Here is a 16,524-nt window from a genome sequence, read left to right on the forward strand (position 1 = left end):
TAACGTTCCCAGTGAAATCAAGCGCTGCCACAGTAAACAGTGGAGGACCCAAGACAGAAGAAGGTGATGTGGTTTATTGATCCTGTGCCTAATAAATGTATTGTTGGACTGAGCAGCAGATTTTAGCAGTTCCTTCTTTCACACAAAGATGCAAAAACTCCAAAGCAGGCAAATGTGCTCCTTATGTCAGATCTGACCTTGGCCTCTTGTAACTGGAAATTGGTTTAAGCTCTAAAATACAATATTAGAGTTTTAATAAAATTATTAAATTCTCACTAAACCAGCAATGCCTTTTTGGTCCTTAAATTTTGATGTAAACAATTTTCAGTGAAAAGAGTTCATGGGACATTTAGTGACGTAGACCCTTTGATTTTGAACCTATACATTTTGATTTCATTGAACATCCTCTTGTTCTCACATCATGAGAAGGGGAAAAAAAATGTTCCTGATCTGCCTTTCTTGCAACCTTCCCTGTAGTCGGCGCTTTTGTCACTTCCCTACCTTCTCCTCCTCCTTTCTATGGTAGACTATGGCAACCTTTTCGGCTGTCTCTCTGCATGAAAGCTTTCCCATGTCCTTGATTTTTCCCGTAACCATTTTCTGCAACCCTTCTAGAGCTGCAACATCCCTTTGCGACAGTGTCACTGGTTTTATTGACAGAACTTTGGCTACGCCTGGAACATCCCTATCTAGCTGTATTTGAATTAATAATTATCCCATCCTTGTGCTCCAAAATATTATCAATTTTTTTCCCAATCTACAGTGATGCCCTGGTACCCTTGCTGAACTGGTATTTTTAATTGTGACTTTGTGGTATCAGAGTAGTTTACATTTCCTCTGAGATGTGTACTATTGTGCTGTATAACAGCAAATTGTTTTAATTAATGTCCTGCTGCTCACTCACCAAATTTCATTGCATGTCTCTGACATTTGTCTCAGTCTTTTCTGGTCATAACTAATGTAAAGACCATTGAGATGACTGAGAATGCCATTGCCCCCTCATCTAGGCCTTCTTCATAGGTTGTCTGCATTGCACACCTGAAACAGTGCCTGAACAGAGCAGGGAACCTGGACTCGTCCCCACGCTGAGCTTTTGCATGCTGAAAGTTGGTGATGCCATTCTCCTTGCTTCCTAGCCAGTTTTTGACTTAGGATGGTGCCTGCCTGTTGTGTTATAACTATTGCAGTACTCGCTGATGTAATGTTTTTGGGAAGCAACTGCTTGTCCCTTGTGCTGGGGGTGTCCTCATGGAGCACATAGGGAGAGATGGAGTCATTGCCAAGCAGAGGTTTTGGAGGAAAAAAGAATACAAATCTAAAGGAAACCAGGCTTCATTAATTCTGCTGCTTGTAGATAACGTCTTCATTTTAAATACTTATTTTCGAGGTGAATTTGTGTCTCTGTGTGAAGAAACAAGGCTTGATTTGTCACTTAAATAACTCCCCAAAAGGATAACTCTTTTTGCTTTAGGGGATTTGGTCCTAATTTGTAGTGACATCAGTAAAATCACAGACAAGCCACAGGACTACAGCTGGAGCCAGTACAATGCAGATAGGACTCCAATTTCCCTCACCCACTGCTACATACACAATGTCACGATCCTCTTCTGATTCTAAAAGCAACCGCGCTCCAGTTCTGTTATCAAAAATGGTATCTCCTATGTGAGAGGTTTTGTATATCCATAGCGACTCGGACAAGCCAGAATACACTCATCAGTCTCATTCATAATATAACCCCATAGGTAGCTCAAGAACAGACAGGCTGACAGTATTGCACTATTTAGCCAGGTAGGTCCTATTGTTTGCTGCAGCTCTGTTGTTTGAGACAGTATTCAGGCAATAAAACACTAGACAGTGGTCTCAGAGGTGAAAAGATTTACAGTTCCATGATGAAATTCTCTTTTATGCTTGCCAAATGTAAAGATCGGTAAAAAGCAGAAACAAAAGAGAAAAAAACCCCTTTCTGCAGAAGGGTGAATCAGCCCATCTGATCCGTAAACATTTGACCCAGAACAGCTCTCTGGGATGGTTGCACAGTCATTAGCAACAGAGTCTGTAACGCAGACGGGAGCCAAGTCAGCTAACAAGCCAGATGTCACCGCTTGGAAAAAATATATATATTCTGTGATTTTTATCTAGCTGCCAGGTAGGCATGTGTGCAAATGCTCCCACTGAACAGCTAGTGAAGAGTGTCATAAGGGACAGGCCATCAAAATGGGAGGCAGTAGCTCATCAGTAACCAAAATGCATCCAGGTATCGTACTGTCAGTCAGGAGGACGGAAATATTGCTGGTGAAATTGTACATTTGGCGCACTGGGCCACGTGAAAGGGAAGGGATGGAGAGACTCCAGAGACTCCACTGAAGTGTAGGACAAAAAATGGTCTGGGTGAACTGAATTTTGACACTTACAACTCTCTTAGTGCTATGGGACTTTCTCCTAACGTCTGTGAAAAAAGTGTAGTCAATCATATAAAGGAGTAAGGATATGACAGGACAAACAAAGCTAAGATTATGATAGCACTTAACGTATATGCTAAACATCGAGTGCTTGTTTACGGTCATTGGCTTCAGGGAGCAAGCTTTAGTTTTAAATGCTCTGAGCGTGAAACCTGAGTTTGGCGGTGCCCTCTTGGGCTGCTTCCCTGAGCAGCACCACACACCTCGGGCTGGCAAATCTCAACCCCTTTGGAGCAGAACGAACCAGGAGCACTGAGCCCCCATGGACCCAGCTCCTCTGGGAGGAAAAGGGTGAGGACGAGAAGGGTCTTTGTACTTCTTAGAAAAAAGAACAAAAATTCTTTACATTCTTGACATAAAATTTACACTTTACATACAAAAAGCTGTACCTGAAGCAAGATGATAGGGAATATGCATAGGTAGATCTGCAGGAATTCAGAATGAAAATAAAACTTTAATGTCTTGCAATATTTTTCAGGTTTTTGCTCTTCCATGCCTGATTTAATGAAACAAGATCTTAAAAGGTCTGGGAAAACACTATTAACCTGAAAAATAAGAAGCTTAAAAATCTACTGCAGGAGTTTCAGCCTTCCTATTCACAACCTTCAATCCACATATCTAATGGTATGTCTTTCAAGGCATATTTTCCTGCTGTTTACTCAGTCACCAAAACCCCACAACCAAAAAACCCATGCACAAATAAAAGATAACTGTGCAGGGGCTAAGATGACCCCTAATAAGATAACTGAATTCTATGCAAAGCATTACTGAATGCAAAAAGTAATACCAAAATGGGAAAAAGTGCTTCCCTCTAATCTCCTCTTTCAAGTGACATTAATTTTAGTTCCAATAACGGAAAAAATTTCTAGGCTGAGGAATTATCTTCTTTTCAGGGTATGGGTCTTTCAGTTAACCCTTCACACTCTCACAAACTTTGTCTGCCTTTGCTTCTAGGAAAAAAGACCCAGTTAATGTTACAGATGGTCCCAAATATTAAGGTGGGATGCACCTGTTCTAAGCAAGCTGTCCGAAGGCTGGATGTCTAAGTCTTACATGATCAACCCAGATTCCCTTATAATTAATGACAAAAATACATGCTTCCAGAAGACAAAGCACTGGCCTTAGCTAACCCTGTTTTAGGATGAGTTGCATTGCCCTTTTGAAGTAGCTATTTCTTTCCTTTGAGCATAAATGCAGCCTGGGGTAATTGCTGTAGTCTAATGAGTCCATGTTCTGGTCAAGCTGCATGAGAAGCTTGAGCAGACGTACCCTTGAGCAGACGTATGGCTGAAGGAACCAAAAAATCCATGTTAGCCCCATTTGTGTTTGAGATGACCGGTGCTTTTGTTCTATCTAGCAAACAGCCCAGGGATGTGGCATCGAACTTGACTTGTTCAAGGAAGCTAAATTGCTCACTGTGATGCTTATAAAAAAATTCAGTGCTGGTTTATTTTGACAAAATGATCAGTTGCAGCAGGAGAGCAGCTCACACGGTGAGCATGTGCTCAGAAGAGGGATCTTAGTTGCTCTTCTCAGGTGTCCCTCTGGCCATTTATGTTCTTGGGGCAGTTTTGAGACATCAGATGACCATGTTCTCATGCAAAACAGAAGTAGTGATAGATTTAAAAAGTCAAGAAAGAGCATTGCTCAGTTTTTAAAACTTTTGGCTTTTTAAATGGTTCAAACTCTATGAAAACGGAAAGCTATAAATATGTATATCTGGCATTAAAAGTAGTTTCAAAGTAATCTTAAAGCTAAAGAAAATCCCTTTCTTTCATAAAAAGATTTCTCCAGGAAAGAAGGAAGAACTCAAAAATACCACTTGAACATAGACTTCTTGACAATGTGGTTACTTCCAGTATCATGCTTCACAGGATTAACAACATGAGATTTAACAAGACGGTGGAACAGAAAAGAAGTGCTCAGATGTTCCCAGAGTTCCGGTGCAAACATGTGCTTGTCCAAAGTGTATTTTTCAAACAATTAGTTAATTTAATTATTAAGTAATTTACATAATTATATAAATGATTCACATATTTCTCGAAGGAGAATTTGTCAGACACGCAGGGGACAGAGGAAAGGCAGGTGGTGCTGTGCTGCTCAGTGCCAGGGAGCAGCCAAGGATGGCCCAAAACCCGCAGCACCCGTACTGCCCTAAGGAGCACCACTTGTCTGAGCTGCAGGGTGGTAGCAGGAACCCGGGGCCAATCTTTGCTGAATGATCCCACAAATTAAATAATGCAGCAAATCACAGCATTACTTACTTTTGGAGCAGTATTTGTCAGGAGAAATATCTTTTATTAAGCTAACTGATGTAATCGTAGGGTGGGCAAAGTTTCAGGTGCGTGATCCCTCATGACACCGGACAAAGCAGTAGCAAACTCCAGGCTAAATAATGGTTAGAATTCACAGCCCTTTGTTTATCCTAACTACATTAATCAATTAGACAACTGGAGAGAAAAAGGATAATTGCTACCAGTGGAGCAGGATTCAGTGGTAGCGGGGAGAGAGGCGAAGGCTTGTTAGCCTCTTGACTACACAGAAACAATTCACATTCCAGTTTTTTGCACTTCTGACAAGTGGACTAATTCACAACATCTGGCAAGTAAACAACAGCTCATTGCTACGCCATCAGCGTGCCTGCAATTCAGTGCAGTTGGGAGAAAGGGAGTTTTTCTGTCCAGCTATGGGCAGAATCTGAGGTTTTGTGCAGTCTCAAGACCACATCTTCTGCCTGTCCATCTAGAATACAATGCAAACCACCTTCTCAGAAGGATAAACAGCTCATATTTTCTATGCTGCTATTCCATTCCATTTCTAACGTAACTTTTCCCTCTCAAGAAAAGGGAATGAACAGAATGAACAAAAAAGTAATTTCTCTGACTTTAAGATTTCTTATACAGGTTGTGCTTACCAGAAAAACATTTCACACCTTCTCACATCTACACTTGTAATAGCGGAGAGGAGACAACACGAATACACAGACAATTGTGAGAAGCAGCACTGAGGATTGACCTGATATTTGTGGTGTCCAGGGGAACAGTCCTCGCCTCCCTTTTGCCAGGTCCATTGAAGTACAAAGATTTTCCGTCGCTGAGCACGCCACAGCCTGTCCCAACCTGACCTCCTGTTATCTTGTACCAGAGAGGGTTTAGCTTCCTCTCAAACCTGTCGAACATCTCACTGTGATTAGGCACATTAGACACACAGGTTCCATGTGATGCTTCAAGAAAAAAAAAAAGATGGGAGATGCTTTCGTGAAACTGTGCTGAACAGAGTAAAGGTCAGATACAGTACATTGGCAGACGGTTCTGTTGCATCCACATAGGAGAAAGTACCGGGCTTTTCTAAGAAAATGCCCTGATGACAGGATTGTACCTTTTTAAACCCTCTTTATAAATTTTCGTAGGCAGAATAAGCCTTCTTCCTCTAAACTCTAAGATGGCTTATTTCACTAGGTGAAAACCAGCCATGCTTTACGTTGATAAGGCATTTTTATATAAACAGAAAAATATTATCCTTTTATTTCATTTTAAACAAATTGAACAAAAGATGTTAGCTTATTGCTTTGTTGGTATAGAGGGTTGAAAAGAGTGCAGCGTGCAACTGGTTGTGTCAATCACTGCTTTTTTCATTGGGTTTGGGGTTTTTTTGTGCTTCAACATAAAAGCCCCTGAAACCACAAGTGAGCAGAATTTTCCACAGAAAGGCCTGTCAGAACATATGTTCCCTCCTGGTCCCATGCCATCTGATGGCCAGGGGATTCAAAACCAGCAGCAATTCTTTTGAAGATGATCCAAAGGCTTTTAAGCAGACTTTTTAGTTTCTAATATTTTATTTTGTTTTCTCTTCTATCACTAGTCCCTTCCCCATTCATACAGATGGTGATGTTCAAAGATTGCAGTTGCCAGAAACATCACTAGTGTCAGCTGCCTTCAGCTGCTCTGTTTTGCCTGTGCTGAGTTTTATTTAACAAAATGAAAAGATTCTTGCTGGCGGCCCATGAAATTTATGTCATCATATATTTTTCTGGAATATCGGAGAGGAAAAACAAGATGCTAGATTTACAGCTTTAACTCAGCCAGTGCTTAACTGTAATCCCACCTAAAAAAGGTTGTCTTACCTGTGTAGCCCAGGTCACAGAAGCAGACCCCCGAGATGCAGTCCCCCTGGCCGTTGCAGTAGTTGGGGCAAGGCTCAGAAATGTAAACGCCGTCTAAGCCGAAAGGAGGCACGCTCTTGTGGGAGCTGCTCTCCTGGATCCAGCGGAACCGAGTCTTACTGTACAGAAACAACGACGAAAGGCACAATATTACTATTCCCAGCTTCAACACCTACTGCATACTTTATGCGCTCTTTATTTAAGATTAAAAGGAGCTTTTCCTAAATTAGCCGTTTGCAAATAAGATGCAAATGGATGCCTAGAAAATATTTCCGACATCCTACAGTTTGTGCAACTTCACTTACAGATACTTTTTCCAGATTTTTTTTTTTAATGTATTTTGACTTTTCTGGCCCATATCCACCAGTACATGGTTTTATCAACAAGAGTGAATGATTAGACGTGACTCTGAAGATGCCTTTCACTACTCAGTTCAACCCACTGCTCATTGCATTTCAAAATCCCCAAACCCTGTTTCTTATGGTACTTATATAATGGCAGTGATGCAGACTTTATTACAGGATCATATAATTTTGAGTAAAAAAACTTCAAGTAGTTTGGGTACAAGAAAAATCATCCACTTCATAAAAATAATGGCAAATAATGTGCCCTACAGGACATGTGGACAGAAATACAAAGTTTTTATTCTTGGATGGTAACGTGAAATTCCTGGAAAACAGTGATCTAATCCTTAGCTTGTATAACTGAAACTGCTCGGGGGACTTCGGTGAGCCTACACGAAGTTACTCCAGCTGACCGACAGATAGGAAATCTGTTGAAGAAAAAATACTTTGTTTTTTAATTTTCAGTCTTTAACTTTTAGCTCAATCATTTTATAGGAGTTCCAGAGGGGGGAACAAATTTAAAATCTCATTGCCAATCCAATGGATTAACTAAGATCCTTCTCGTAATAAACCTACTGCTTTTTTTCGGCTATGCACTGGGATTTGGTAAGTAGGTGATCATCGTGCTAGTGCTTTGTACCAGCTGATGAAATGGGATGCTCTCCAGATAACCCATGAACCATGATTTATTTCCAAAGTGACCCACAACGCCGAGACTCTCATCATACTCGCAATACTTACATTGTTAATGTATTAGCATGAGCTTCTTATTCCTGATCACATTACTGAACATAATGCCAAACAGATTGCTGCTATTGATTCTGCACTGCTTGTTTTGGGTAAATCAAATCAGCTGGTGTCAGATCTGTGCAATTTGGCACCTGCTTTTATTGGCTGATTACTGAAGAAAAGACAAACTTGTTACGGTACACGCAGCTATTTCAGCTCCTTGCGGCACAGGCACCGGCTCCCCCGCTACACAATATGCCACATACTCAAAATCTGTGCCGGGGCTTGAGGATGAGGAGCCCGCGGCAGGAGGATGGAGCCGAAACCCGGGGGCAGCACTAGAGCGGCTGCCTGGGGGGAAAGAGGCAGGAGGCAGCGGGGGCATGGGCAGGGGCTCGGGGGACGGCTGCGCTGGCAGCGCTTGGTGCAGGCAGCAGATCAGACCAGGGCGGTTTACTGGCGGTGTAAGGCAGCGAGCAAAGGGAGCGAGAAACCTCAGCCAAATCCATGTAAGATGGAGACAAGCCTCTTGATTTCAAGGCTTATTTGTGTCCTCTGCCACCTGATGTTTTCTCATCTGTATTAGCCCGATGCTGAGGTCGCGCTGGCAGAGGAGCACACCTATCATTCCTCCCTCCTTTGACTTCAGCTGTCCCGGCCACCTTCAATGACACAGCACATTACGCAGCAGCTCAAATACCCTTCTAGGGTTCCTTTGCCCAGTGGTAACTGTAAAATGAATCCTGTTCAAATGGCTTATTTGATTCAAGTGATTTATCACTCTCTTGCTGGTGCCTCTGACCTAACCGATAGGCCTAAAGACAGACAGCACCATGATGAAGCGATTGATGTCAAATTAAAATGTTCTGGGTTCCTTGTTGTTTTGTAATTTAATTTTATAGACCATTCTGACACCTTTAAAATGGAAAGCTTCTGCCTGTTTTGGAGAGCACAGTATATTTTTCCCAGATCTGCCGATTTTTAACACTGCTTTTATTCACAGCTTGCAACTTTTCGCTAACATAGCGTCAAAGAAGAGGCAGCTAATTCACGGGTACCACTGGCATCACTGGTTTACAATGTACAGTACCTGGTTGCAAGCGACCTGGGGATAACAATAGTAATTCTTGTCCAGTCCTCAAAGTCTCCCGTGTGATACACGGTCGGCTCGCTCAGCTCCCGGGAGCTTCCCTCACATCCTTTCGTGCCCGGAGATGCAGGGTAGCAGCCCTCCTTCACGAGCGACCAGAAGAGCCCAGCGTCGTGCGAGTACTGAAGCAGAACGGGAGCAGAGCTGCTGTACTGGTTAGTGCAACCAATGTTCAGCTGCAAAAAAGCAGAGCAACAGATACGAGGGCTGTTATTGATATTTATTGGCTGCAAACCACCTTCGACTTTTTGGTTTGGGAGGCTTAGCTCTCCGAACTCTTGCTTTGAACCCTGCTGGCAAACAGTGACTGATGCTGGGAGTCTGTTTCCTACACGTATGTGACATTTCTCAGTAAAAATTCCCACTGTCCCTTCACTGAGGTTGCTGGGTTCAGCACAATGAAATGCACAAAGACCTTTTCAAAGATCCTGGTGCACAGCATGGCCACAAACAGCGCGCAGGCACCTTCAGGCCCAGCAGGAGCGAGAAGAGCTGTATATCCTCTGAGACCCTCCCCATCTGCAGGCCACTGCAACGTGCCCGGGGGAGCAGCCCCACTCCAGGGCCCCCTGCCCCGGGCTGCGAGCCCTGCCCGCAGCCTGGTCATTGCCCTCCCAGGAATCACGTCCGGCGCTGCAGCTGGGGCCCCCAGCACAGAGCAAAACCGGATGAAGTAGAAAAATGCATATGAAAATGTGAAATGAGAATGTAACCAAGACAAAAATCAACCGCTGATTTGAAGTTTTCAGTTTCATTTTTCAAGCCATCAGAAAAATATTAGTTTTCATTATTTTATTGCAGAAATTCTGCTTGAGCTGTAGAATGTAAAACAAAATCATTCATGTAAAATGAAATAATTTTGACAAATTACTGTCTTTGAGTTTATCAATGCACAATTATTCCAGGCAGCTATTTAAAATGGAAATTTCACAAACTCAGGAAAGCATTTAACCATATGTTTAAAATTAAAGCATGCAAATAGGACTAACACATTTATGTGCAGGCCAGTTTAAAAGCTTTCCAAAAAACCAGAGGAGTATAAATTCAGGCCTTAAATAATAGACTTTATAAAGAAGAACTCGCTGTTCTCTGATTCATGTTGTTTAAGTTTTGTATATTTATGTTACATTGCCAAGTGTTTCAGAGATAGAAGGTGTATGAAATACCTTTAAGTATTGCTTTTTTAGACTAAACAGTTTTTGAAATGCTGTTGATCATCAAACCTACAGAATGGAGACTTAGTCACTGAAGAGGAAAGTGATCAAGAGGCAAATAGCATCTTTTCCAGGCTAAATGGTATTTATATATTGAAATATTTGGGGGTTCTAGACAGTTTAAAGTACAAAACTACAAGCAATACTCACTCAGAAATACTCACATTGTACTGCAATCCCTCAGTTTGTATAGCATTTCATTAGCATAAATTTGAGATGAAGTGAGATTATTTTACAAATCCCATTATTTCTAACTAACTTCTTATTTATAGATCTGTGGGAATTATATTTGAAAAGCTGCCTGTAAACATCTGATCTTTTTAATAATTCCACTTGTAAATTATTCAGTGTCTGTATCCACCAATTATGTAAGGACCATGTATTTGTGGTGGGCTCATTAAAGTTGCATTGCAACCAACCTCCAGAATTCACCAATGGGATTTCATTATAAACTCAATAAAATTTTGATTAGGGTTCAGAAACAAGAGCTTGTCAAAGCAAATACACTTTCTTTGGTGCCCATATTCTGATGTATTGTCAGACCACTGAAATTTTTGTAAGCCCTTTAAAGAAGAGAATGCTAATTGGAGCCTATATTCATTGACACAATAAAAGCAAATTATATGAAAAACCCACACTGGAGTACAGAGCAGCTTGTAAGTCCTTAAATAGTTTAAAATACAAAAAATGTACGCAAACTACATTGGAGCTTTTGTAGTCACGGAGCCCCAGATGGGATAAATCCTTTTTCCCTTGACAGTGCAGTAGCATTTCCTAGTACTGACTTGAATATAATGACAGTCACTTCAACCCACTTCTGAAATGCATTGAAGAACAACAAGCTTTAAAATTTCTCCAGAGGGGTAAAAAAGCTCTCCTGCACCAAGGTTTTGGCTATCCTTTTAGAAAGCCACATGATATTTTATGCTGTACAAATTCATACTTGTGCTCTTCACCCCTTTTTATGCAGTGGTATAATTTATCACCTTGTTTTGAACTGTGGCCCCAGTGACATCTTGCAAGTATTGACTAAGGGCAGTTTTACTGATATTCTGCAGGGATTTATGTTTAAGGAATACCTTGAACTGCAGGACATATCCAGGCTTCAGAGTTAAATCTCGAGTCACTGCAAACCGGTCTCCATCTGATTTACCAAAGAGCATGGCGGAGGGGGTGGCAGAGCAGAAACTTTCATTTTTGGTCATCCCTTCATTGGCCAACATTAACCATACGCTCAGCTGGTTCATAGGGTAATCAAATGCTGGCTTTTCATAAAAGTTCTGTTAGAAATGAAAAGAAAAACAACAACAAGTACTATCACCTTGCAGTGTGACTTCAGAATAATTTCCAAAATGATCAACTTCCAAATTTTGCAATTTGTATTTTCTGTCATTTTCAAAAAAATTGTAATTTCCAAAATTTCTGTCTTGACTTTTTGAGGAGTACATAATTACATCCTTTGTCACAAAGATTAGGAGCCTGACGGTTTTGTGATAAGACCCAGGTTATGCCCACACAGAGAGACACAGCTGCAAACATTACAGCTGTTTCTTTAAATACACCCAATATTTTCAAAGAAAATTCTATTCAAAGGAAAGTCCACTAACAGAGAGGATGGTTCCTGTTTTGTGAGGATGCCCACAGCCTGCTCTGGCTTATTACCTGTGGTAAAGTGGGATTAACAACGGGAATGATGTGCTTCTGCTTCTCTGACAAAATGATGATGTCATCGATGGCCCACTGATCATACCCTTCCCCTGAAAACACGGGCTGCCACCAGCGAAACCTTGTGCAAGGTGTCTTGGCTGCAGCCGGCAGCTCCAGATACACAAACCTGAGGAACAGAAATTCAGAAGAACTTTAGGGAACACAGTTTGTAGAGAAATGGGAGAAATACCACTGATCGGGGAAAAGAGGCAGGAAAGCCAGTATCTGTCTTACACGTAGAAGGCCTCAGAAATCCTCTACGTATCTGGATACCTATTTATAGACTGCATATCAAGAAGCCTTCTTTGTCCCTCTCGTCTGTGGAGAATGTAAACTCTTTAAGACAATGGCTATTTTTTACTCTCTATTACTATATTGCCCAGCACAATAAGGAACTGATTTGAACTCTTCAGCTTTGAATTAAACTGTTCAGCTGATTCACGTTCAGCAAGTCTTAACGTTCTTCTGGTGCCAGCAAGTAATAGTGAAATACGCTGGCAAAATTAATTTTTCATTCTCGTCTGCTGGGTGGTCCTATTTGTAGAGAAAAGCATCCTTCTATTACAATGCCATAGATTGTGTAGCAGAGTTTTCTGCTGTGGATAAAAATATTTCAGCCCTCCTATATATGGATCTTCATAAAAGAACTTTAAATCTTCTCAGTTTGCTTTATGTTCAACTTAGGAAACACCTTACAAAAATGATGTTAAATAAACGTTAAAGTTTCAAACCTAATCATACTTATGTTAAAAAGTACAATAATTAGTTACTTGTGCAGTCCTATTTCAGACACCTTACATATATGCATTTATGCATATGTTCGTTTCTATACTCTTTCTTTATACCACGTTATTGTGTACCACGGACCCTGCTTTGCTTGCTGGTTAGGTAGAGGGAGGTGGAGGAATTGTTCAGGGCTACAGGGAACCTTCTTTTCTAGGCAATTCCTAGATTTATGTGTTGGAAAATACGGAATTGGAAAATAAGATCCAGACCACATTTGAAGCAGCAGAAAAAGAAATATGCATAGCTATATTCAGTAAGGACTATCACTCTTGGTTACTCAGAGGGGCAAATGTTTTGTCTAAAAGTAATGTATTGGCTGGTCCAGTGATGAAGGTTTCAGTATGTAGCTGCTTTGTTGGATGTGTCCTGTAATTTTGGCAAAGTAGAGGTAAAACAAAGCTCAATGGTTTTATACATCCAAGTGCCTAGATCACCTTTAGAAAAGGACAGTTTGCTGAGTTACAGAAGTCCTTCTGAAAACGTTGTTCATTGCAATGCAAAATGACAAGATGGGAAGGTAAAATTTTTTACATATTGAAAGACATGAACTACAGGTAATAGAAGTCATGTTAATACCTATGCAGACAAATGCAATTAGAATTTTCACTGACAAGCTATCTTACAGCAAATTTGAAATGCTGAACATGATTTTTTCTCCTCCTTAAGTATTTCTTTAAAGGAGTTTTTGTTGTATGTGACGTTAATACATGTTCATTAGATCTGAAACCAGAGTCAGAGGAAATGGCAGATTTCTACACCTCTTTTGGGCAAGTTCTGTATTTGCTTGCTCGTCTTTTGCACATATTAGCATTTTAGTCATGTTTCACATGGGAGGTGAGTGATTGGAAACTTTATATTTTACTTCACTTTTTTTAAGGCCCACTTTCATTAGATTTTTCCTTCCTAGTGACAGGAGTTTACTGTGGCAGCCTGGAAAAGCTTCCATATAATGATAGTTTTTAAGCATTATGACTTGAAATTATTATTCATGTTTTCATAAACTGAGAAATAGTTTTTTTTAAGATGTGGTGCAGTATGGATTTAATTTAGACTAAAATTATACCTGGCTTTGCTGAAGTCAGAGAAATACATTTCTGCTAGTAGGTGCCAGTTGATACCACCGTTATTGCTGTACTGCAGAAGCACACCTTCTTCTCTGCTGTCTGGTTTATTGCATGAAGAACTCTCTCCTCCTATCTGGATGTAAAACTGGACAAAATCCACCCATGTAGTGTCCAAATCCCAGCTTACCAACTGTCTTTTTCCAGCCTACAATACAAAGAACAGAGGGGGGAAATAATATTCAATATAGAATCATAGGATCATTTAGGTTGGAAAAGACCCTTAAGATCATCAAGTCCAACCGTTAACCTAGAACTGCCAAGTCCACCACTAAACCATGTCCCTAAGCACCACATCTGCACGCCTTTTAAATACCTCCAGGGATGGGGACTCAACCACTTCCCTGGGCAGCCTGTTCCAATGCTTGACAACCCTTTTGGTGAAGAAATTTTTCCTAATATCCAATCTAAACCTCCCCTTGTGCAACTTCAGCCCATTTCTTCTTGTCCTATCATTTGTTACTTGGGAGAAGAGACCGACCCCCACTTCTCTACGACCTCCTTTCAGGTAGTTGTAGAGAGCAATAAGGTCTCCCCTCAGCCTCCTTTTCTCCAGGCTAAACAACCCCAGCTCCCTCAGCTGCTCCTCATAAGACTTCTGCTCCAGACCCTTCACCAGCTTCGTTGCCCTTCTCTGGACACGCTCCAGCACCTCAATGTCTCTCTTGTAGTGGGGGACCCAAAACTGAACACAGTATTCGAGGTGCGGCCTCACCAGTGCCGGGTACAGGGGCACGATCACTTCCCTAGTCCTGCTGGCCACGCTATTCCTAATAGAAGCCAGGATGCTGTTGGCCTTCAATATGACATCTTCACTATGAATAGACATATTTAAAGTCAAGCACAGATGAATATTGCACAGAAAATTGCACAACACAGAGGACATCAAATTTTGTGTTAACATGACATTTTTTTGTCTTTCAGACAATGACTGTGCTTGGCTGTCCTTTATGTCTTCATCACTCTGGTGTGATCCCACAAGCAGTTTTATTATTACATTTCAACACACAATGCAACTTCACAACACAATCTCAACACAACTATTTAATCTCATTCCTTCAAGATGCCAAGTACCTTTGGAAGACAAAGAGCAGACCCTGGCTATCCTGAACCAGCTGGGGCTAAGTTTTTAAGTATTCAGCTTTTCAGTGATAAAGCATAAAGCAGTAAAAAGACATTTCTGATGTCTTATTTCCCCAGTCCAATCTTGTCCCCAGTCCTACACAATCACTGTGTAGGGTTGCCCGATCATCTGAAATTATAGCCCCTATAATACCTGTTGCTTGAAGCCCATCTCATACACAAAAACAAGGGAGGGGCATTTTCTCTTCGTGCCTCACTTGAGTAGGATTAGTTCCTACACAAAACTATGCTCTTTTCCTAGTAAGTGTTGTAAATCAAGAGTCTCTCAACTAATACCTGTGGATTTGGTTTCAGGTTTGCCTGAGCACAGCTGAGAGAAAAAATAGCCTCATAAAATACAGTGAACAGCTTTTCCAAGTATGTTTTTGAGTTCTAGCAGGAAACAGCTCTTGGACATCGACACTGGGAGTAACATGGTCACTCTCTGCATGTTGGCAAAGGAAGACAGAGCATATTCAGCTAAAAAATCTCTAAGGTTTAAGAACCTTTTATTGTAATTGGAATTATCCTGTTCCTCTCTTCCCTGTGTGCCCTGCTGCTTGAGGCTGAGCTTGTGGGCTTGCACATCAACAAGCCTACAAGATGCTGATATGTGATATGAAGCTGCCTGCGGCAAGGCAGGACACGGGGCAACAGCAATGTCCCCGCAGAGGTGACCCACATGCCCCACGCCTGGCACGGCCCTGCCCCGGCACAGTTACAGGTAGGGCAAAGCCAAATACGTGCGGCTGGAGAGGGGACGCAGGGATCATATGTCTACTGTCATTAAAATTAGCTGCAACCTGGCACCGCCCCCCAAAATGGAGCAGAACTGGCAAGACGCCTACTGTTTTTAATTCCCTAAAAAATCATGGGTTCCTGACCATCTCCAAGCAGAAAAGGTATCAAAAGGAAAACCTGGGCTAAGTTATAAAATGATGCTTATGTTTTAAGTAAAATTTCTGTTTTCCCCTGTCTGTCACTTGTGCATCCATGACCCTCCTGACAAATTTCCAGACAAATTTAGAATCACAGTATCATAGAATCGTTCAGGTTGGAAAAGACCTTTAAGATCATCAAGTCCAGCTGTTAACCTAGCCCTGCCAAGTCCACCACCAATTTGAGATAAGCAAGTGGCATGATCTAGCTGGACAAAAGTACCAAGATTTATGAGCTGAGATTTAAAATATCATCTATGTTTTTTAATAAGATGAGAGATGAATTTAAATGCTGTTCCACTCATCACCTCATCACTCATCACCACTCAGCACAGATAAATGTCTACTGCTTTCCATCTCAAAACATTCTGCTTTGCTGGTATCACAGCCTGGGTCCATAGCTCATTTGTAGAATCTACCAAATAGGCCACATCACATTGCTAGACTAATTTCTGGAAGCTGAATGCTTGTGGTTTTGAAACTCAGTTAGCTTATACCACCAATGACAACTAAAACCTGTGAAGAATCCTTTGACTCTCAAAGAACTCACTTAGGATACAGTCATACTGAATTATGCCTGCTGTTTTGGTTTATTTGCCGGTTTATCCCCAGCTGAGTAAAGCTCTCCTGGATGGTGCCGTGAGAGTGAGATGGGCTTAGTCTTGGGTGCAGCCCCAAGCTTCCCGGTGCAGCCCCACATGGCTAATGCTGGCCAAGGAGACACTGATAATCTCCTGGTAGTTTGTTTTCACAGCTTCTTTTGGAGACCCATGGGAATTTGAAATTATCATC

The 16,524-nt window shown here is 41.4% G+C and overlaps 1 protein-coding gene across 1 annotated transcript in view; it reads right to left on the reverse strand.

The window, feature by feature from the left end:
• The window catches only part of RELN (reelin), a 293,553-nt gene that overhangs the window by 58,977 nt on the left and 218,052 nt on the right, over nt 1–16,524 (reverse strand). The window contains exons 25-30 of the mRNA XM_075491501.1: nt 13,615–13,820; nt 11,721–11,892; nt 11,138–11,338; nt 8,785–9,020; nt 6,583–6,740; nt 5,475–5,682 (exon numbers count right to left, since the gene is read on the reverse strand). Of these exons, the coding sequence (XP_075347616.1) occupies nt 5,475–5,682; nt 6,583–6,740; nt 8,785–9,020; nt 11,138–11,338; nt 11,721–11,892; nt 13,615–13,820 (1,181 nt within the window). The remainder of the gene's footprint in view (nt 1–5,474; nt 5,683–6,582; nt 6,741–8,784; nt 9,021–11,137; nt 11,339–11,720; nt 11,893–13,614; nt 13,821–16,524) is intronic.

The sequence above is a fragment of the Mycteria americana genome, chromosome 1 (genome assembly GCF_035582795.1).
Source record: "Mycteria americana isolate JAX WOST 10 ecotype Jacksonville Zoo and Gardens chromosome 1, USCA_MyAme_1.0, whole genome shotgun sequence".
NCBI classification, from domain to species: domain Eukaryota; kingdom Metazoa; phylum Chordata; class Aves; order Ciconiiformes; family Ciconiidae; genus Mycteria; species Mycteria americana.